At 40.7% G+C, this 23,873-nt stretch overlaps 2 protein-coding genes across 3 annotated transcripts in view; both read right to left on the bottom strand.

Moving 5' to 3' along the window:
• The window catches only part of LOC146323365 (transmembrane protein 237A-like), a 9,418-nt gene extending 5,980 nt beyond the window's left edge, over positions 1-3,438 (bottom strand). The window contains exons 1-2 of one of the 2 annotated variants that reach the window (XM_084724202.1): positions 3,333-3,438; positions 215-289 (exon numbers count right to left, since the gene is read on the bottom strand). In XM_084724202.1, coding sequence (XP_084580328.1) covers positions 215-284 — 70 coding nt within the window. In that variant the 5' untranslated portion in view covers positions 285-289; positions 3,333-3,438. Of the gene's footprint in view, positions 1-214; positions 290-3,249 lie in introns of both variants that reach the window. The other variant, XM_084724204.1, reaches the window with a different exon arrangement.
• A 1,560-nt stretch (positions 3,439-4,998) lies between these two features.
• On the bottom strand, positions 4,999-23,333 carry LOC146323364 (MAGUK p55 subfamily member 4-like). The gene is made up of 20 exons (XM_084725560.1): positions 22,987-23,333; positions 19,886-19,937; positions 19,121-19,242; positions 18,570-18,647; positions 17,861-17,944; positions 17,282-17,413; positions 12,555-12,636; positions 12,381-12,466; positions 12,069-12,140; positions 11,408-11,604; positions 11,130-11,189; positions 9,767-9,819; positions 9,651-9,671; positions 8,512-8,550; positions 7,889-8,056; positions 7,594-7,674; positions 7,272-7,365; positions 6,930-7,038; positions 5,893-6,027; positions 4,999-5,777 (listed from the first exon to the last, which is right to left on the bottom strand). The coding sequence occupies exons 2-20, from the start codon at positions 19,905-19,907 to the stop codon at positions 5,592-5,594; spliced, it is 1,821 nt and encodes a 606-aa protein (XP_084581686.1). The 5' UTR covers positions 19,908-19,937; positions 22,987-23,333; the 3' UTR covers positions 4,999-5,591.
• Between the last annotated feature and the right edge of the window lie 540 nt (positions 23,334-23,873).

Below are 23,873 nucleotides of genomic sequence, written 5' to 3'. Positions count from 1 at the left end.
CGTTGTTGTGTGTCACTTTGTAGCTGTTTTCCATCTTTTCTGATCATCTTGTATCTCCTTGTGGTGGTTTTGTGTCTCTTTGTAGTTGTTTTGAATCATTTTGTGGTGGTTCTGAATCTTGTCGTAGTTGTTTTGTGTCTGTTTGTAGCTGTTTTGAGTTTGAGAGAAGAAGAGTGCAGTGTGTAGTGGAGCTGAAGGTGTGGACTCCTCCCACCTTCTCCCTGCTCCTCTCCATCGTTCACCTCCTTTTTCGGCTTCTTCTTCTTGCTCTTGACTGTTGGCATCGTCTCTGTAAGAAGATCAACGGTTCAGAATGTGAATAAAGTCGATTACGACGATCTTTCAGCGTGTAATGAACCATTTCCCTCTAGAGTTTTATTATTTAGGTCAGTTAATTAACATTTAACGAGGATCTCGGTGGCCTGGTGGTGATGCCTGTTTGAGATAATTGGATCAGCCTGAGCTCTGAGGACAGGTGGTGAACAGAGCTGCAGGAAACTCAACACAAAGACACAAAAACTGCTGTTTAAACAGAGATCTGCTGCAGAGCGCTGCACTATGTCAGCATGCTACTTTTTTAACATTATTTTTTTGGCTTTTTTTTTGGCTTCTGTCATGTGACGATGCACTCAGCTACTAAACTACTGCAACATGGGGGCATGTTGACCTTCATCTACACCGACGATGGACAAGTACCTCATAGAACCACACTTCAAATAATCTGAACTGTCCCTTTAAGATCTGTGTGAAATCATCAAAAGTCTCCTGTCCTCCAAGGAGAACGAGAACCCCAAAAAGACACGCTCAGGTGACACAGAGGATGTAGGAAGTATTCATTCATTCATTGTCCATAACCGTTTATTTCTGAAGGGTCGCGGGGGGGCTGGAGTCTATCCCAGCTGTCATTGGACGAGAGGCGGGGTTCACCCTGGACAAGTCTCCAGTTCATCACAGGGCTGACATATAGAGACAGACAACCACTCACACTCACATTCACACCTACAGACAATTAAGAGTCACCAGTTAACCTGTTACCATGCATGTCCAGCCAAAGTACCCATAGAGAACCCATGTGGACACGAGGAGAACATGCAAACTCCGCGCCCAGCCACAAACTCTCCAGCCCCCCAAACCAGCGGGGGGATTCATACTCAGGACTTTCTTGCTGTGAGACAACAGTGCTAACCGCTGCACCACTGTGCCGCCCTGTGGAACTACAACAGGGGAAATACATGTACAACATCTTGATGCACAATTTCCGTAAGTAACAAACCATAAATTCTTGAGTTGTGCAAAGACATGATGATCTTATAGACTGTGATGCATCACTGTACATTAAACTAAACAGGATATAAAGTGGATAGGATGAGCTCGGCCTTCAACATTAACGGCAGTAAAATGTAACACACATTAAAGCAGCAGTGACATGAATCCAGACACACTGACAGTTGTTCCTCATTCACTTTGGCTCAATTCTCAAATAAGAATGACGTTTCTCAGAACACTGAGTTTAAACCTCTGAACAATCAGAATTCCTCTTTCATTCAAGTGATTTGCATGTTTTTTTTTATCATGTATTCAAAAGAGAAGGTACAACTGTCAAAGTTGCACAATAAGCACCTGCATGTGGCTGCTGATGAAAACTGATGGGTTGATTCTCAGTGAAACTGTCAAACTCCTCACAAGTTCTCAATATTCTTTCATCATTTGTGCATCATCTGCAAAATGATCCATTCAGTTATCAAAATCTATCACACAAACATGTATATTTCATAAATACCTATGACATGTAATGTTTGTGATGGTAAATGAGCTGCCAGGTGACAGTAATGAACAAAAACATTGTATGTCTGACTTTACATTAAAGATCACAGGTGACTTTTCTGTTGACACTAACTCTAACCTGAGGTCCAGTGGAGATAAACGCAAGGAAACTCAGTTATCAGCTGTTTCATATGAGGCGAGAGTTTATTCATCTAGTTTCAGATCAACTGGATCAATCAGTGTAAACTACAGTTTACCCACTTCTATTGCTAAAAAATATACATTTACTATGTGCATATCTATTTTCCTGTGCACTGCAGTATTATACACTGATCTTTAACCTTCTGTTAAAATCTGAATCTAAAGCTCAGTGTGAAATGCAACAATAATCCAGTCAGTAATCAGTGTCAACAAAGAGAGATTTGTACCGACAAACATTTGCAGGGTTGACTGTCATGTTGAAGAAACACATAAACATGATGAGCAGCTCACACAGTGATTAATCAACTTTTCATTTTGATGGCAGTTTACTGACACAAACATGAATGAAATGTTTTGGGGGAGATAATACTTTCTGTAAAAACACAATAAGGTTGTGATGTTCTGTGAAACTGTTGACTGCACTTACAGATTAGAGAAAGTTAAGACTATTTCGAAAAAAGAGTCAAAACAATTGAGAAAAACTGTGAAGTGGATTATCCATACGAGTCTGACAGGTTTCCATAATCAGATGGATCATTTTGCCTGTGATGCTCAGATGATGCTTTGACAGTTTCACTGAGAATCAACTCATCAGTTCATCATCAGTGAAATCTAATCAGAAAAGTACAAGTACACCCAAAAAATACACAACAGTTACTTGAATATTTGTAAATAGTTACTTCCACCTCTGTCTATTAGAATATATTCAGAGTTCATGACAATTTGCAAAAGGGGGGCGTGGCAGTGGGAGTGGCTTATAAGTAAAAGGTGCATAAACAGATTAATGTAACCTGAACAAAATAAGACACACAGACAGACACACAAACACAACCATCTCTCTGTGAGGCTGAAATGTCTCATGAGGTCAAAGTGTTTGTGAGGTTGTGTGTTTGTGAATGCATGAATGATGAATGTGTGTACGCGTTCACAGCTATTGTGAATTTGCACGTGTTAAATATTCCTTTTGTAAATGAGCACAATGACTGAATGAGTCCAGTGCATACATTAAATATTGATCTTCATGTTCCAGCAGTGCATGAATCCTCCTCTGCAGCAGAAACACTGGATGTTAAATGATCAAAGAAAACATTTTCATGAACTTCTCTCAGGTGACAGTTTGACACCACGTGCGGCTGAACAGTTTTCCTTAAATGCAGAATAAATATCATCACGATCAAAGTACAAATGTCACAGAAATACAGAGAGCAGAGTGTTAGTCATCCTGCAGGAGAGCTCTGTCCTAAAACTAAATACAATCTTTTTAAAGTTTGTCTAATGTCTCACCTTGTTTCTGTCACACAGAAGAACTTTGTCATGATTTCTCTACCTGCACATAAAAAGGTTTATTTCAGTGAATCAGAGCTCACCTGTGCAGCCGACCCAGTCTGAGGAGGAGTAAACACTACAGACTGTCTCCTGTCTGTCTCTGATCTGATCAGGCTGAGTGTCTTAGGATGAGTCTCAATATAAAAACTGAGCCTCCTTCTTCGTCTGTCTCTGTCTTTTGTCCTTTTTAAAATCCCAGACAGTGGATTCAGGACATGTGCTGGACTTTAAAACCTTTAAATGTAAAGTCTGAACCTGATTCCAGAGTGAGGAGGTGAGATGAAGCAGAGGGGAGAAGCAGACAAAGGAGGAGGCTCATTTACAGGTGTGAGACTTGTCCCGGGGTGGCAGGTGGATCATGTGCTGAGCCATGACTGAAAGCCTCTGGGAGCTCAGTGATTGGTTGACCAGCTGTGATATCATCAGTTGGCAGCTCTCCTATAAGAAGCCATGGATGCTGATAAATATTGGACTGATGATGTTTCTTCTCATAAATAATGTTTTAGTCTCACCAAATGGTAAATGAATAACACACCAGTGTTTCATTTCGAGAATGTTTGATCACATGATCACTCTGTCTGTTACTGTAAACCTGAACACACTGACTGAGCAGGTGTGTCTGTTCTGTCGGTTAACAGGTCAAAGGTAAAACCTTCACACAACAGAAACCAGGTCAACACACTGAATCCTATTAGACACACACACACACACACACACACACACACACACACACACACACACACACACACACACACACACACTTATATAGTATACATATGGATCCTTGACTGTGCAACTGACATAATTGTACATTTAATTAAAAATGTACATAGGCAAAGTTATTATTTGAATTTACATTAAATATTTGAATGCGTATTTAAATCATCACTAAATATGACCCACTTGCTGGACAGGTTGTATCTGACACCCTGTTTACACCTGGTATTAAATGTTTTATGTATCTGGATAAGTTATGGAGGTAGTCTGACTTGATGATTTTATTCTGAGCTGTAAACACAATCTGGATAGAACAGTCTTAAATTTAAAAGCATAGTAACCCTGAATGATTAAATGTTATGGTGAGTCCACGTCGTTTGTGATTATTTTAATATCATTTATTTTTATGTTTTACTGTTGAAACTCAGTGTCACTGCTGTTTTTCTCCATCTCTCCTCTGCAAAAGATCCTTGATCTCAGTGGGACAAACTTGGTTAAATAACAGCTAAACAAAACAAATACAAATAAACAAAAAGAAAAGAAAATCTAAACATTTCAGGAGAAGCTTTTATGTTTTACTCATATTAATATATGTGTATATTTCCCTTTAATCTACTGCAACAATTCATCTTATCCCTGGTTTGTGTTTGATCTATTCCAGTTTATAAAGATCAATATATAAACACGATATACGGCAGGTCTGGACTCTCCTGTCCTCTGTCCTGTTGTTCCACTGACCGCCGCCGGCTCGCTGCTGTTTGTATAGATGATAGTAAAGCTGAATGATGCAGGGAGAGGACACTAATCCTCCTGTTAAATCGGCTGAGCTGCAGCTGTCCTGCAGAGGATTGACCTGGCACACACACACACACACACACACACGCACACACACACACACACACACACACACACACACACACACACACACACAAAAGGAGGGGGGTGGTGGGTTAGAGTAACCGTTGGAGGAGAAGATGACACATACAAACACATGATTTCATCCTGATCTTTAATTAGCACACATACAGGATGAACACAGTCACTTTCATTCTATAAAACAAAGATTTACAGATCAGAAATAACAGAAAATAAAGACATCCCTGAGACAAGGAAACCAGAAAAATCAAAAACAGATTTGATTCATTCATCTTTGAATTCTTCGGTTTCCAACTTTAAAGTGCAGCTTTGAACAGAAAACAGTTAATGTGATTCTTTTAGCCCTTGTTTTGGTATTTAAGCTAATTATATTAGATACTAACTGAGCCTGCTATCCTGCCAACATCGAGAGTAAATAAAAATAAAATTCAAGTCTTTATACTTTATGCTGCAAGACATGCTGCTTTGATTCTGATTGGTTTAACTCAACCAATGAGGTTAAATTCTTCCTCAGAAGAAGAATTATATGAACTAAAACTGAACACAGGCTCTCAGTTCCTCCTCTCCTCATTTCTTTCTTCTTCTCTCCATCTGATCCTCTTTCTGTTCTCTTCACCAGTTCTTACTCAGTATTGTCCCTTTTATCCAACACTTCTGTCTTTTTCCGGCTCGTGTTTCATCTCTGCCATCCTGATCTTCGTCCTGTTTTACTCCTCGGTGCGGCTCCAGCTCACAGGGATCCACTGTGGTTCGTCCTGAGCCTCCTGGATGATGGAGCAGAGCTGGATGCAGGTGTCCTGCAGGTCGTCGTTCACCAGCACGCTGTCGAAGAACTGTTTGTACTTGGCTTCGATCAGCCGGGACACTTCCTCCAGCTCCAAGAAGTCGTCATCCTGCAGAGAGAATAGAGGCTTTTGCTTTTGATTGAACTCTCGGTCAGTGCTGTTGATATTTGTATGAAGCTGCTTCTATAAATCTGATCTTTAACGGCGTTTGTTCTGCTCTTACTGTGTAGCCTCTGTTCACAGTGAAGTTGGTGATGATTCGGGCGTCTTTCCGGGTTTGTCTCAGTCTCTCTGGACTTGGAGCTTTGATGAAGATCACATACGGCTTCAGTTTCTTTGTCCGCAGTGGCAGGATGCTCTGAAGATAAAACCAACACAACTGAGAATTACTGGATTCATCCGCAGCTAAAAATAGTCCCAAAGAAATGCACAGTTTCTTCCTGTTAGATTTCCATCTTCAGTAGGAACCACTGCAGACTTGGAGTCTGTCTGGACGTCAGGGCTCACTGGATATGATGTTGATCCACTAGTGTTTTTGGATTGTTGTAATGCTGCCTAAACAAACTTGTTTTTGTTGAAATTAAAAGAATGTGACGGGCTGTTAACTCCGCCGAAATGAATTTATTCATCATTCCTAAAGTTTTAACGTGTGTATATATTTTCAGTAAAGTGTCAAGATGATATAAGATGACGCAGAAATGACAGGAATGTTATGTAGGAGCCAAAGATGTTGGTGAAATATTCCAGGGTTTAACTTGTAGTTCACTGTTTTGAACATGGGGTGTCGCTGTACTATTGTCATGCTCAGGTGTAAAGGTAGGAGGGTTACTGTTGTTGTCAGGTGTTTGACCGCTATGGCGCTAAAATGTTTGTCACGCCGTATGCCGAATGTTCTGGTCTTTTTTGAAACAAAATAGACATTGTTCACGATTGCATGGAGGAAATAAAGTGTTTTTACTGCAACGAAGAACGACCTGTGGATTCAATCAAGAAGTGACACAGCGTGTGATAATCACAGAAAAAGTCGAGCGCGTCAGCGAGGTCACTCCTCTTCCCAGAATTTACTGCTAAGACCTCTTGGGTCATGAGAAGATCTTATGTCTGTGCATGTGAGTGTGTTTGTGCTGTATTTGCTTTATGTGCTGTTTTCTGTATAATTGTGTTAAGAACCAAATAAAGTTGTATTTTTAAAAACAAAAACAACAACAAAAACTTGAGTATAATATTCTGATACTTTTCTCCTGTCTTAAAGAAACTCACATGTGGTTCAATGTCGATAATGCACATCCGTCCTCGTTTCAGCACGTCGTCAACAGCATCAGTGCTGGTCCCGTACAGGTGGCCCTTATACTCACCGTACTCCACAAACCTGAACACACAAAGTACACACAACAAAACACACATCCAATCACAGCCAGCGGGTCAATGTTAGAAATACATCATTAAGTAATATTCTAATCTGAGGGAAATAAAATAAAAATCATCCCAGTGACAGAGTCTGAACTGGTCAAATGCATCCAGATCAAATCTGAAACAACAACAACAACAACAAAATGAACAACAAGAAAACATGTCTGTGTTGAGTGTAAACGACGAGCTCACCTGTGGTTGCACACCATGTACTCAAACAACTCTTTGGTCACAAAGTGGTACTCTCTTCCTGTCTGCTCCCCTGCTCTGATTGGACGAGTGGTGTCTGGAGGAACAGGGTGACAGCCAATCAGAACCAGTGTTTAACTGTTCCTTTATGATGACACACAGGAGACTCCAGCGCTGTGATGTACTGCGTGTTTTTCAAAATATTTGACTTCATGTAGAACAAATGAGCTTCTGGTATTCTGGCAAGAGCTTCTGTCATTAAAAATCTTAACCTGTGAGGAGACTTTTTTACAGTGAACGTGTTAAATCTGTGGAGGACACATACGTGGTACGGGTCCCTGGAAGGTGGACGGGTTCAGTTTGATGAGTCTTTTCCTCAGTTCATTCACACCGACTCCTGTAGCACCTGTAGGACGGAGAAACCAACAGGTGAGAGATTCACTTCATCCTTTAAAGGACAACACAGGAGACGGACAAGAAGGACAAACTCTACAGATGAGACACTTATTAAGATTTAATGTCCTGACTGGAGAACAGAGGAAGAACTTTATGTTCAGACGTGTTGAAGGATTTAGGTGATCAGAAAGTTTCAGGTAGCGATGGAGACACTCGTCTCTCACCGATGAGGATGATGAGGCGGTGGTTCTCCTGCGGGGGGCGCTGGTACAGAGTCACCTCCTCATAGGGGGTGGCCAGAGCGCTGCTGCTGGGCGAGCAGGAGGTGCAGGACTGTCGTCTCCTCCTGTAGGACGTCCTCCTCCAGAGACGGAAACTTCGACGGAAACCAGCTGACAAAATTCAACAAAACAAGTTTTTATCTGCAGTATATGATTTTTTGAAAAAAAAATCTAACTTTCTAGGCACAAAAAGCTACATGACTCAAACTACTGAAAAAAAGACTAAATTGAATGTAGTTAAACTCCCACCCAACTACTGAAAACTGTAGTTAAACTAGTAATTGACCCACATGTAGTTAAACTACACCTCAACACTAATACACGCAGTTCTTCTTCACGATTAGTTGTGTGTTAAGTAACTGACTGAGTGACTATTTAAAGTTTTTAACTTTTAACTGGTTATTAAATTGTTTCAATTAAATATTGATGCCTCTGTCTGATAATTTTATTTTTCGCTTTATATTTTGTGGTTATCACAGTGGAAACACTGCCACTTTTGTCCACAGGGGGCTCCAACATCAACAAAGATGAAAGTTCCTGTCAGCAGCTTTAAGTACTAAACTCACCCAGATAGATTCCATCAGTCATATCAGAGTCAGGCTCATCTGAAGGAAACAAACAGGAAAACTCATGAGTAAATAAACAGACAAACATTTTACTGTGGAGGATATAAAATAAAATAATTCAAAATAAAAAAAAACAAAGAAATACAGGAAACAATTCACTGTTATGTGTCATAATTACATAATAAACAAGGAAAACTATTTATTATTTTGTATTTAATAATTAAATCAACATTTTTTTCATTGTGATACATTAAAATCACAAAACTGCAATTATCATGTGCAGTATACTGTTTATTTACTTTTAATTGTTAAATCATCTTATTTGCAACAATATGTTGACACTGTGAGTCATTCTGTGAACCTTTGCTGTTTGTATTATTACCCAATCACAAGGCAATATTAATTATATTTTTCTTTTAATACACACACCATGTGTGCAATTATCCTGCACAGTTATCATATATACACATATTTGACCAAGTGACAGATGTACACAGTGTGTATAGTCTGTGTGGATAGGTTTTCTAATCTATAATCTATAATTTAATCTATCTATATTGTTATTTTTTTTACTTTATTTTTTTGAGCTGCTGTAATGTTTGAATTTCTCTGCTGTGGGATCAGTAAAGTTTATCTTATTTTATTTTGTCTTATCTGACCTTAGAACATAAATCAGTGTGCAGAGGTCAGAGGGCAGCAGAGAGTTATCTTTGCACCGTAATCAATACTTGAGTACTTTTACTCTTGATACTTTATTACATGAAGCTTAGAATACTTGTGTGCTTTTATTTGAAAAGGATTTTGAATGCAAGACTTTTAAATGTAATGGAGTATTTTTATATTGTATCAGTACTTTTATTAAAGTAAATGATCAGAGAACGTCTCTCACATCTGTTATCAAGTAAAAGAAAAACTAAAAATGTAGTATTGTAGTGATACAATAAGATTATTCCACTGTTCCTCCACTGATTAATAATTAACTCATGAATTGATTTGTGTTGGTGAAGCTGAACGTCTTCAGTGTGTTTGCGGATAAAACCAGTAAAAAAGTGAGAGATTCCACAGATTTTAATGTTAAATGTTAGAAAAGAAACCGGCTCAGCAGTGATTAACATGAAGTCTTCAGTGTGAACTCTTACCAAAGTGAATCTCTTCAAGCTCTGGAGAGAAAGAAGACAGACAGAAGTTACTGATTCATGTCAGGCTGTAAAAACCGGCTCATGTTTTCATCTTTATTTTATCTGACGTCTTTCACCTGTTAGGGTGCGTTTGTCATCAGGATTTGGTTGATCGTCCTCTGAAACAGACAAAAACACAGACAGGCTTCAGTATGGCAACACAACATGAACTAAACTTTACATATTTTACAATATTCTATGTGATAAAAGGATTAAAAAAAATCTGATTTGTTAATAAAAGTCTGCTGCAGGAGCGTCACCCACCGTTATCAGGCAGAGCCACTGAGGACAGAGAAAAGAAACTGATGTTAAAGGTGAAGTCTGCTGATTTTAACAGTCACATTAGACCTGTACAGTACATTCAGTACATGTATGTATGAACAGCTCCCCCTGCAGGCAGAGAGCAGGAACTACAGACAAACAGTTTCAAGTTTTCAGGCTGGATGACAAATTATTACTGTTTTTATTTACACTCAGTAATGATGGGAATCAAGTGTTTCTGTGTTTGTCAGAGTTTATATTTGAGAACTTTTAATTTTTATATTGAAATAAAAAATACATGAATTTGATTTGATTTACTTTAAAAATGTATTCAAATACAGTTACTAATTACCTGTTCCAAGTATCTTGATTACTTGATTACTTTCCATTACATTTGGATTACCTCAGTATAAAATATAGTGAAACTGTTTAGCCTAATGTAGTGTTTATAGAGCTGCAACTAATACTTATTTTCATCATTGATTAATTGTTTGATTATTTTCCCAATCAATCGATCAATTTTTTGGTCCATTAAATGTCAGAAGACACTAAATGACGTCCTCAATGACTCAAAGATAATCCGTTTCCTGTCAGAGAGGAGTAAAGAAACCAGAAAATATTCACATTTAAGAAGCTGAAATCAGAGATTTTTGACTTTTTTTTAATTAAAAAAATACTCAGAGTGATTGATTGATTGTCAAAATAGATGCAGACTAATTTAATAGTTGATTGATAATAGATTGATTGTGTTTTATGGTTTATAAATGTGTCCAGCTGTTCCTGCCCGTGTTGTGTCACTGTGCATGGTGGGAAAAACTGTAATCCTGCTAATAATCTGCATTTTTACCAGATGTATCTGTAATCTGATTACATCTTTTTTATCCTTCCCAACCCTGTGTGTCAGTATATTTTTGCACTAAGTCTCTTCTCTTTTTATCTGCATCCATATAAACTATTTCAATAAGTTCTAAAAGTTTTAAAACTTACTTTTTTAAAATCAGAATAAATTCTGTCTAAATCTTTTTTTTAAAACTGCATTTACAGCAACGAATGATAATTAATGTTCACTGTGATACAAATCAGTGAGTAAATAAATAAATAATATTTATCCTGATAAATATTATTTATTGATATTTAATTTGATAATTAAATGAAATTAAAGTGAATGATGAGTCCTCACAGGGTCTGATGCAGGTATGAACCTGTAACGGCTGACACCACCACTGTTCCCTCTGTTTACTGCACAGACACAAGACAGAGAGAAGAAGATAAATGATCAATGAAAGACAAAACAAAAACAACAAAAACATTTTATTAGATTAAATTATATCTGTATTAAATCGATTCAAACAAGCTAAAATAGTGCAGCGTTCCTGTAATATTTGTCAGAAGTTCATAATGTCAGATGTTTTAAATTGTTCTCCACATGATCTCTGGACAGATGTGCGAGGCGTCACCTCTTCAGAGTGCTGGCGGAGGGAATCAGACCGGCGCAGGCCGTGGCACAGGGCAGCTTCCTGGCCTGCCACCACTGTCCGTCCGACTGGTCCACCACCTCCAGCAGGTCTCCTCTGCTGAACGCCATCCCCGCATCAGGACAGGGGATGGACGAGTCCTGCAGGGGGCAGTAGTCCACCATCGCCCTCATGAAGACCTGACAGACAGAGAGCAGGGAAAAAAATCTTTTCCAGGTCACATTTTCAGTGGTACTCTTTCTTGAATAGAGGACTTTTACTTTGTAATAGAGTATTTTTAAAGTGTTGTCAAGGTTGGGGAGTATTAATTTAGAAAATAATTGATCAATTAATCAATGATGAAAATAATCATTAGTTGCAGCTCTACTCAGGCCGTAAGTGATATCATGAGTCTCCTGTTAGCTCAGTCGCACCTGTTAGGGCGGGACACATGACACCTGTATCATTCTGATTGATAGATTGAGATTTGTGATGAAATAAATTCCCAGAAAAATAAAATACAAAACAAAAAACATGAAACATGAGTTGGTGCCAAAGTTGAGACCAAAGATTCAACCTTGAATGTATGTGATCTTGGACGTATTTAATACTGATATTTCTCATCATGACGAGCGTGTAGAAGAGACAGTCACATGATTCTTACCGACTTCACGGCGCTGCTGCTCTGAGCTGCGTTTGGAATGACTTTAAACAGGATTGTTGCCTGAGAGTTGATCTGACAGGAAGAAAAAAACACAAGTATGAATGAACAGCTGCTTTAAAATCACACAAACATTTCACAACTGAAGAAGCTGTTATCTTTGAAGTTAGTCATTTGCTTCATATCGTGCTCCGTGCACAAATTGTTTTCATGTCATCGCTGTAAATCAGAAGAAAATGAAATGTATCTTTACTTACTACCATTTTATTTATTCAGAGGTTATGATGGATTTTATTTTACTGTCAGGTGACCCACCAGTATCTGGATGACCTGTTCTGGCTCCAGACCCACCACAGGGTTTCCATTCACCTCCACCAACATGTCACCTGGATGGAGGAGTCCTGGGACACACGCACACAATTTAACCATGTTTAATACATCATCTGTTCTTGTACCTTATAATACAAAGTTAGCACAATTTAATCTCACCGCTGCGGTCAGCCAATCCTCCATGAATCACCCTGGCGATGTAGATTGCTCCTGTCTCCTCGTCCCTCCTGATAGTCGCCCCCTTACAGACAGACAGACAGACAGACAGACAGACAGACAGACAGACAGACAGTTTAACAGCCTTCAGTAGCTCATGCTAGTTACCACCAGCTTTTAGTCTATTTTTAAGGACCGACTTATTTGCTATGCAGATGAGAAAACTGACTTGGCATGTGGAGCTCCACAAGGCTCAGTTCCTGGGCCTCTTTTGTGCAGCTGATAAACAGCATCACACTGTCAGATACACAATCCACAGTCTAAAATACTGATCAAGACCAAAGCAGCAGAAGCAGAAAACCATGATTCCAAACATATTGGGGTGTCAAAGATAAATAAATCAGATGTAATGATTAGATTTTTTTTCTCATTTGATAGAGTACAAAGACAATAAATTGAATGTTTTACCTCCTCATCTTCATTATTCTTTGTATATATGTTTTGACCCCCTGATCTGACCTGTCAGACGTGTTTCTCACACAGCAGTACGCTGCTGTCTGCAGCAGCATCAGCATTTACTGCCACTAAACAACTTCACCACTAAACTTTAATCCCTCTGCTCTGATTACCATCACTTGTCAGCTCTCTCTCCTTTTTTTTTTTTTCTGTTTTGCTCATCCACACCCACTGCACACACATCAAACAAAAAACTGCACAGAACGTTTGTCTGTTCATTTTCTGCTTTGTATTTTGAAATATGCAGGCTTTACAGAGTGTGAACACTGTTGTCACATGAGTGTGATGCTGATGTGTAATTTGAAGTCTAAACAAGGGGTTATTCTGAATTTAATGCCATTGACAAGCTGGAACAGGCAACAAAGAAAGTTGCTGAATGCTTCTAATGTTCTATGACTTTAAAATCTGAATTGGCACCACAGCAAAACAAACTGTTTACTACAGATTTCTGACCAGAAAATCCTGACACTTCTTTGTAGCATATACTGTTGAACTGTTATCTCCCACTAAAGATGTCCTGGACCCCCCAAAAAGACAGAAATGGGTCTGGATAGAGAGGATTGGAGCAGAAGAGGTATCAACACGTGACTGTTAGCTCTTGGACTAACATGGTGAGAGAGATGATGACGATGGTCACAATCTTAAGGAGAGTTGGATGAAATGGAAGATGTTGGTTGAGAAAATGTAATTTATCTTTACCTTTTAATACTTTTGTATTTGTGTGCTGAATCCAGAAAAGACACTGTCTCTCAAAAGTGTTGCCAAAGTTTGACATCACTCTGCTTGTGCTGAGCGGTTAAACACACAACTTTGTTCCTTAAACCAATAGTTGAGGTCCAAATGCTGCTGAAGTTCCATATTAGCATTTTAAATCATCTTAGACAGAGAAATTTAAAGGACTAGATGTATTTTAGTCAGTTTCAAAGGGAACAGGAGAGGAGATGGTTTGCCTTTGGTCTATTTATTCTTCTTCTTCTTCTTGGTTGTCAGGCAGCCGGTGCTGTTACAGTCTTGTTGGTCGTCCAGAGGAGCTCTAGAAACAGATCCATTGTTTAGCCTCACTTGTCCGTTAGTACCAACGCCACCCGTACTGCGGGTGGTGCCAAAGCTCACCACCATCCTTTTAGAGCCTCTGTTTGTTTGTTTTGGACTCGTGTACGTCCCAAGGCCATCTGCACACGAACTGACAGACACGGACGAAGAGGAGGATGAGCAAGAAGAAGAAGATGAGGACGAGAGGTGATGTGGGTAGGGTGTGGGAGTTTTGCGGACCGTTTTTGGGGAGATTGAGGAGACCCTCGGAGGAGGTGGAGGTGGAGTGTGCTGTTTCGTTCTGTGTGGAGGTGACGCCTCTGGGTGTTTGCTGGCCACAATGAGCCCCTGGAGCTTGTCGACCACCTCAGCCAGCAGGTTAAGCGCCTGGGCGTTCTCCTCCACGCTGTCTGTGATCATCTCAGTCGCTGCCATCATTGTTTGGCCAAGATGGCGGACGTCCTGAGTGCCGTGCTCGATGCTGCTGGCTACCGTCTGGACCGTGGACCTGAGCTCCTCCACGCTGCACTGTTTGATGAGCTCAGGATGTTGACAGAGTTTCGGTTGGTTCTGGTATCCGTTGTGGCGAGGAGCAGTAGAGTAGTGGACCATCAGGGGAAGATTCAGAGGCTCTGCCTGGTGTCTGTTTTGAGATCCAGTTTGACCATGACGTTGCCTGGTGGAGGTCGGGAGAGTGCTGACCCCCTGCTGCCGAGTGGAGCGATGCATTGCAGGACTAGAAGGCGCCGTGTGCGCTCTGAGACCAGTACAAGACAAGGTTCTGCCGGGTGTAGGGATGTTCCTCGAGTGTCCCCCTGTAGCTCCCTTTTTGTACAGGGCGGGAGAGTTGGGAAGACTGAGACTGTAAGCTGGGACTGGAGGGGGAGGGTAGGCATAGTCATCACTGGAGCCAGCCGTGGAGGAACCTTCTCCCACACTGTGTTTGGGTTTCTCTGAAAATGAACCTCCATGTCAGGTGAAGACAAGAGAGAAAGTTGGCAAAATTAGTGTGAAATACACTTTGTTGCACAAAGATCAGAAAAGACGAAAGAGATGAAGACGATGAGAGAATGACAAGACGAAAGACGCACAATGAAGGAGCTGGTTGTTGCCACACATTTTGCTGGATGAGTCTAAAAAAAGGACGACTGAGGAATGGTCAAATGAAGAAATGGATCAATGAATGAAGAGATGGATGACGTGATGGATGGCGTTGAAAAGACTGGAGCAGAAAGTAGGAGTAAAAGTATTTTCTCCACGATGCATTTTAACTTTCTATCTTAGGAAATCAGACCCAGTGTCAGATGCTTTCCACCGAGGTCAAACTCACGATTCTGTCACCACCAGTCCTCACCTGAGAAGGTGCTGTATACATGCAAGTACATACATGCCATGCTCGCCTATGTGCAAAAATATACTGCTGAGAAACAATAAAAATGCCATTGCATTGGCAATGGTAGGCATTATGTTGTTAAACAAACCAGATTTAAGTTGCACCCCATGACAATTATGAGCACGCTCACAGCCTAAATGATCAAAAATTGTTGGGTCTGTTCAAGAATAATCACACATGTTGACTATTTACCTGTTGTTTACTTCAGGAACCTAAATATGCATGAAAATATGCAATAAATGTAAATAGAAAAAATAGTGGCATCAAAAGTTACAATATTTTAGAGCTCCCCCTAAATCTCTCAAATGCAGTTTTTGGAGGGATCTTGTTTTTGTCAGGGCAGCAGAGCTATTTGGAACCCTGGACTTGACTTGAGACTTGTCAGTCTTGATTTGGGACTGGGATTGAGACTTGGGAGTGCAAAGATTTACTTGTGACTTGCAAAAAAATGACTTGGTCCCAGCTCTGAGCCCAGTAGATCAAACCGTGATACAGCTCCTCACAAGGCCATTGCTCTGAAAATACACACACTCCTTGTCATCATTTGTGTGTGGACCTTTGGAACAATGGACTTTTGTTTCTGATATAAATTGCTGTAAAACAAATGGGCTTTTGGTCTCATGGGACATTTTCTGGACTGTTGTGGTTTCAGAACAGTGGACCATCGGCGTGGCATTGAGGAATCTTTCTGCTGCTGAAAGTCATAATTAAGTCTGATGATTCGTCCTCAGTTAACTGTCAGGTGATTCCTCGGAGCCACTCTGATAAATACAGGAGCTGCTGGATGAACTTCCTCCTCTGATGATTGGATGTCTTAACGACAGACTGGACAGAATGAAACAATGGACAGATGATGGTGATTTCATGGAGTGACCGTCTTCCTCCTCTTACCATTGCAGGGGGCGGGACTAAAGACAGCCGGAGCTGATTGGTTGAGCCCTTTCTTCCACAGCCCTGCGTTTTGCGTACACAAGCAGGAACTTCCCGTTGACTCATAGCGGGGGAGAAAGGGACGTGACTGTCCTCCTCTAGGGAGGGGCAAAGGCCTGACTTCACTTTCAGTCGCTCTAAGCTCCTCCCCTGACCGCGCCCTCCTCGCGGGGATGAGGCGCTCCAGCGTGAGGCGACGAAGGCTGCTCCAACGACTACGAATCAGCCCTCTGTCTCCTACAGTTCCTCCACACACGTCTCCATTCTTGATGAACAAAAGATAAGAAACTGAAATCTTTATGGTTGAAAAAATAAGATCTTTTCTCATAATTCTGATTCAAAATCTGTAAAGCAGTGACAGACCAATGGTGTATTCACACACAGCCACATTACTACAGTGACTAAATGGTTATAATCTGTTGGATGCAATCAATTGTTCAACCCTGTCTCCAGATATCATGTTTATATCCTTCTAATTTATCACATTTTGGAAGGATTACACAGGTCACAGTACACTGAGGTGTAACTACAGGTGTAGTTACTAACTCACCTGCTGAGACTTGACATGAGATGATTGATATCACTCTCCTGTCTGTACAATAATCTGAAGCTACAATAAGCAGCTGGTTAGCTGAGCTTAGCACTGGAGCTAAAGCTCACTGATTTCCATATTTTTGTAAAATCTATGCAAAAACCCCACTAACACTGGTGAATGATATTTTTTACCTTTGGCTTTTACACAGGTAGAGTGACAGAGAGAACAGGTAGAGAGACAAGATATTATAATCACTGTGTTTTACAGACAAATCTGTTGATAAAACTACATTTCAGGGTTAAAAATGTGATCTGATTGTCTCACCAGCGGCTGATTGTTCTTCACCAGACAGACGATCCTCATGGCCTCCTCATCCTCAGGCATCTCATCAGGCAAAGGAGGTAAGACAGGTCCATAGTCCACCTGAGCTACACTGTCATGGGATAATAGGAGGGCCTGAGAGAGACAGGTAGAGTGACAGAGAGGACAGGTAGAGTGACAGAGAGACAAGCAGAGTGGCAGAGAGGACAGGTAGAGTGACAGAGGACAGGTAGAGTGACAGAGAGGACAGGTAAAGTGACAGAGAGACAAGCAGAGTGACAGAGAGGACAGGTAGAGTGACAGAGAGGACAGGTATAGTGACAGGGAGACAAGCAGAGTGACAGAGAAGACAGGTAGAGTGACAGAGAGACAAGCAGAGTGACAGAGAGGACAGGTAGAGTGACAGAGAGGACAGGCAGAGTGACAGAGAGGACAGGTAAAGTGACAGAGAGACAAGCAGAGTGACAGAGAGGACAGGTAGAGTGACAGGGAGACAGATGAGGTGACAGAAACACAGGTCCAGGTGTTATTACAGAGCATCATATCCGTGTGATTGTAGAGCTCTTCAGTGAGTTTTCAGACCTGGATGTGAGGTGAACTGAGGAGGCTGTAGAGCTCTCGAGCTTCAGCTGAGGGACGGGGGACCCTCTGTATAGAGGTCATGATCTGATGGACAGACAGACAGACATAGTTAGACAGAAGTACAGATGCTAATACTCAGTCAAACATCACATTTAGACTGTAAGGCCTCAGGTTTTCCTGAAAACGGGTGCAGGGACACAGATAAGCTTGATCCTGGTGGAGGACAGCAAAATCAGTGAAAGACGATGAATCATAATAATGATGAATAATGAATACATTATTAGAGGATGGATGCAATATCAGTAGGTGGTGATGCTGTGGAGCTGCAATAATTTTACTTTTTCTCATCTCATTTAAAAGCAGTTTTAAGGTGTGGGAGGAAAGTCTAGGCCGCCTTCTGCCATGTTTACCTTTAAGTACAGATGTAAAATTCTGTCAAAGTGTTCTTCAGATATTGTTCCCCACTTTTCATGAGTGGATCAGGAGTTGAGTTATTTTTGTGTTGTAAAGTGGCAGGGCAGGACTGATGTAAAGCTTTCAAACGGATTAGGCTAAATGAACCAGTGAACTTGTTAATCTGAATGTGCACAAGATACATTAACAAGCCTGCTAACCGTATTTAATGTAGCTCTCTCTCTCTCTCTCTCTCTCTCTGTGTGTGTGTGTGTGTGTGTGTGTGTGTGTGTGTGTGTGTGTGTGTGTGTGTGACCTCATGTGAGAGTCCTGAGGCGTAAGGCAGGATGGGACTCGGTGTCAACCTCTGGAACTGCAACAGACACTCATAAATCTGGAGAAAAAACAGGAAATGACATCACTGCTTAACATCTTCATGATGCATGTACTGATGCTGGATGGACCTGAACTAAAAGTGGAACTTTTTGTGTGTACTGTTTTTTTTATAATACAGAGAAACACAGTGACATTGCTTTGCCCAAAAAGGAGGTGACACATTCAGTCATGTTCTTGATGATCCCTGACTCGTCTCCCCATCCCACTCTAACATGTGTAACAGTACATCATTTCAACAAAGATAAAAACAACAAATGAAAGACCAATAATAATAAACAAATAACACCATAGGCCTGTGATTTAGACAAGAAAAAGGCAAACAACAACAAAACATATAAACATAGAATAACATAAAAACAAATTATAAATTATCAACTGCACATAATATATACTTACTTTTAAAACTGTCTCTTATAACACTGTATGTGCACTGTGTGTGTGTGTGTGTGTGTGTGTGTGTGTGTGTTGTACCTTGAGCAGAGCGTGCAGCCACGGTGCACTCAGCAGTTCATGCAGCAGCTGAGCTCCATTAACGTTTCTGTGGACGGCCTGACTGACGTCCTCCACAACACTGGACAGCACTGCACTGACACCTGCACACACACACACACACACACACACACACACACACACACACACACACACACACACACGTTTTAAAATGAGCTCAAGCTTAAACATCTACAGCAGTAAAAAGTGACATACACATTAATGCAGCAGGAATATTAATTAAAAAAAAAACCCTAACAGGGAACATTTTACTGCACAGTGAGTACTTTTACTTTCATACTTCTACACTTGTAGTTCAGGAAGGTTCTGAATGCAGGACTTGCAGTTGAGTATTTTCAAAGTGTGACTTTATTCAGACATATTGTTTTATAAATGATGCAGATTCACTGTGATAAAGGCACTGAGGCCTCCTTACAGACTGCAGCGTGCAGGAGACTAAATATTATTATATCAGCGTGTCGTGTGACAGCAGATGTTTGAGGCTGAGCAGCAGGCAGACATGTTTGGGTCAGACAGGATTAACATCACGGAGGAGCCCTGACCCCACTGACAGACACTAATACCATCTGAATTAGGTTTTACATCAAATTAAACTCAAATTAAACCCAGGTCTGGATTTAGACTCCAGCTCAGGGTCAAACTTCATTTAAGTCAGAGAAGGTCATGGAGGGTTATATATATGTACGTGTGTGTGTGTGTGTGTGCATGTGTGTGTGTGTTTCTCACCCTCCTCCATAGCGTGTCTCATGGTGACCGTCCAGATGATAAGTAGAAAAAAACTGAAAATAAATATCAATAAACTGTAAGTGTGTGTAGAAGGTTCAGACGCACAAAAAGTGTTACTGAAACTGAAAACGTAACCAACAGGATGATTCAGGAGCCCCTGGTTCATGACGGGGTCCTGCGTCATCCTGTCAGGATTTATTTCACAATAACTACCTGCTCACTCCACTTTATCTCTTACACATCAACCTTTAAATACAGCATGCAGTTAGAAATTCTTCCTCCAGAGGCGACAAAGCACAGAGGAGTGAAAGTTGTGTGTTATTTCTGTTCTTCCGGTCGCAGCAGCAGGTGTGTGTGAGATAATGTGGTTACGTCTCCTCGTTAGCTTCTAATCTTGGCTCAGCTTCCGTTTCCACTCACACCATCCAGGAGCAGCAAGTCATGAAATGTCAACTGACCTCACACACACACACACACACACACACACACACACACACACACACACACACACACACACACACACACACACACACACACAGTTTCTGTTATAAAATACTACACTTTCAGACTGTAACGTCTCGTCACTGCAGTTTGATTTAATTCACTGCCATGAATAAAGACTGGTGTCTGATATTTTGCACTGATATTCACTAATTTGTCATCTCTTTAAGGCTGCGTTCACACATTTTCATTATAAACAGCTGTTTTAAAATGAAAACAGTCTTTGTCCACACATATTAACACACACTGTGCATGTGCCTGTCTGTGTGAACTGCAGTAGTTTGCAGAAAATATTACACTATGAAACAAGAATTTCACAGCAACAGACTGCAGTGGATTTTTGAGTTTTGAGAACAACTCAAATTTTTAAATTTTGAAGAAGTTTTTCTAACTACTGATCTTTTGTTGAGATAATTTACTTTTCTTCTTTAGATAAACTTAAAGCTTTGAATTCAAGAATCTCAGAACAATGTGTTTGTAATAATGTCATATAAAATACTGAGTAAATTCACTGAACTCACTAAGTCTTATAACTTGAAATGAAGAGTTGAATGAATGTAGGCCTACAGTCAACTCATTAAATTAAGTCGGGATATTTGCAGACTTCCCAGCATGCATTGCATGAGAGTTAAAACTCTCCCCTCATTTTATCAGAGTTTGAAGAAAATGTATATGATGAAATCTGTGTCTCTAAAACACTTTAGGATCAGTCACGTCTGCTTGTTTTCACATTAATGACACAATGTGAACATGATGAAGATTAGTGTTAAATTTAGTCTCCATTGAATTTTTGGTGTCACTAAAACAGGTTGGAAAAACCGTTGGTTCACTGCAGCAGGACGGGGCGATGAGGTGGGAGATCTTCATCTCACTAATCTCATATATGTACAGTTCACTGAGTCCTCAGTGATTTAAGCGATGTCCTCGAAGCTATCTGCAGAGTGATTAAGAGACAAAAAGGAACTTGTGCATCTGAGTCAGCTGAATGAAAGCCAAGGTTAAAAACAGAGAAGAGCCGAGGCAGAGAGCCTCCAGGTTTATAGAACAGGCCTGAATGGGAAGCAAAGGGATGCGTGACCTCTGACCTGAGTCCTGCAAGGACTGCAAATAGGACACTCAAGGTGTTTGTAAATGCAACCTGCTCACTCAGATTAAGTTCAAAAACCTAATATATGGCTCCTCCATGAGCTCAGATCAAAGGATACGAAAGGCTTATCTAAAGATTTAAACATGAAGCAGTTCACCAGATAAAGACTGACAGCAGACAAACTCAGGATAAAAGTACAATAAAGCAGTTTCCCTGTGTGACATCAGGGTGTGAACTCATAAAATACTCACAGTCCCTGTGAGAGATCAGGTTGAGTAACTTATGATGCTGTTAATGTTACAGCTGTAATGCCTCGGATGTGTGTGATTGGCCGACTATATGATTTAACATCGCCACCAGAAATACTAGTCGGTTCAACTATTTGTCAATATTTTATTCATGTACGATGCCGGTTAACCGTTGCCTCTCAGGGGTTATGCAGCCTCCTGCCACTAGTCGGGGCTGTGGTGCCGTCAGACGCTCGTATGTCCCGTTATTATCAGCAAAGTTAGACAGATGACAACTCGTAAAACCAGCGCAGTTTGGCAGCTTTTGATCTAGAAAACGGAAATAAGGTTGAATGTTGGTTGTGACTGAATAAACCTAGCACTGCTAACGTTAGCCACACTGTGTATCAGCTAACATCAACCCTGTGACCCTGTTCAGTCTGAAAAGGTGAAGCTTTTAGTACGATGTTGTCATGTTTTGTAGGTTAATGTGTGATGTTTGTGTTGCACGGTGCAAAGTGTCACACATTTCAGCAGCAGTATAAAAAATATGATTTGGTGATTGTAAAGTGTGATTAACAGCTTCAAATGGCTCTGTGTTTAACATTATCAGTCAATAAGTTGTGCTCAGTTTGAACTGCTTTTAGCTTAGTGGACCTGTCTGAATTAAATGTTGTATTTAATCATGAGGGAAATTAGTCACAGGAACATCCCTCGTAATGCCTGAAGCATCTGGACAGAGAGGAGAAGCAAAATAAATTCAGATTCAATTAATTAAGTAGGAGCAGATTCACATGTTAAACATGTGTCTCCAACAGCAGCAGCTGTCAGGTTTTGTGTAAAATGAAGAACTGACTCTTCAAACTGAGAAAATGAGAAAGAAATCAAATCTGTGATGTTTGTCAGTGTGACTGCAGACTTGTTGGTTCAACTTAATATCTTTGGATTATTGAACATGTTTACTCAAGTACAACTGAATTAAATTCCAGTTTTATTAATGTTTTGTTTGTCTTAATTTGTTACAAAATGTCTGCAACTTGTCTTTTCAAATTCAGTCAACTTACAAATTTGAGGCAGTAACTTTTTTAATTTAAAACAAATCACTGCAAAAATGTTAGCATGTTATCATGCTGATGTTAGCATGTAGACTCACAGAGCTGTTAGCATGGCTGCAGTAGAACTGTCACACACACACACACACACACACACACACACACACACACACATATACACACACACACACACACACACCTGCAGTCAAACTCTGTGAAATGAGACCAACTCACCAGCTCTTCGTCGTCGTCCTCCTCCTCAGGCTGCTGGTGGTGTGTGAGTGTGTGAACAGCAGCAGCAGCCAGTGGTGACTGACATGGATGTGACTTTACTATCAAACACAACAGACACTAATCCTCTGTAACCCGAGTTAATCCACCGACCGACCGACTGACAGCCTCCATCCACCTCCTCTGTCTGTCCTCTGTCTCTTTCTTCTCTTCTCCTTCTGGGATCTTTAAAATCTCTGTCTGTCCTCCTGTTCCCTCACTCCATCTATTCCTCTGCCAGTTCTCTACATGTTCTCTGTACGTTCTACCTCTGTGTATGTCTTCACCCTGTCACTCTGTCATGTTCTCGCGCTCTCACTCTTTTTAAGTACCTCAACAGATCACAAAGCTTCTTAACTCTTTGCTGCTTTTAGATACAACACACACACACACACACACACACACACACACACACACACACACACACACACACACACACACACACACACAGTGTCACACATACACACATGCTCACATGCTCAGCAGCAGCAGGTGACACAGTGTTAACACACAAACACTCAGTAACAGTATCTGTGATGCATTAAATCCTGCTGCAACATCTGGGAGGCCAGCCGTTACCAGCTCTGTGTGTGTGTGTGTGTGTGTGTGTGTGTGTGTGTGTGTGTGTGTGTGTGTTGGGGGTGATCACAGGCTCGTGGTCACTGGGTCACCTCCTCCTCCTCATCCCCCTCCTCCTCACAGATTAACACTGACACACAGAGACAGAGAGAGAGGAGAGAGAGAGAGAGGGAGAGAGAGAGAGAGGACACAGATGTAAGAAAAGATGGCTGCTGCTCCTCAAACAGAGTATGTTAATATTTCAATATATGGAAAATGTGGAACTGCAGATT

The sequence above is a fragment of the Lutjanus erythropterus genome, chromosome 8 (assembly GCF_056507025.1).
Source record: "Lutjanus erythropterus isolate fLutEry1 chromosome 8, fLutEry1.hap2, whole genome shotgun sequence".
NCBI lineage: Eukaryota > Metazoa > Chordata > Actinopteri > Lutjaniformes > Lutjanidae > Lutjanus > Lutjanus erythropterus.
The sequence above is the reverse complement of the archived record's forward strand: the minus strand, read 5'-3'. Positions and strand labels throughout refer to the sequence as shown.

Coding starts and splice junctions, on each gene's coding strand:
- LOC146323364 (XM_084725560.1), bottom strand. CDS start 19,907: ATGAGACACGCTATGGAGGAGG. Junction 18,648..19,120: donor GGCTGCACGCTCTGCTCAAG/GTACAACACACA, acceptor TTTTTTCTCCAG/ATTTATGAGTGTCTGTTGCA. Junction 12,637..17,281: donor TGAAGAACAATCAGCCGCTG/GTGAGACAATCA, acceptor TCTGTCTGTAAG/GGGGCGACTATCAGGAGGGA.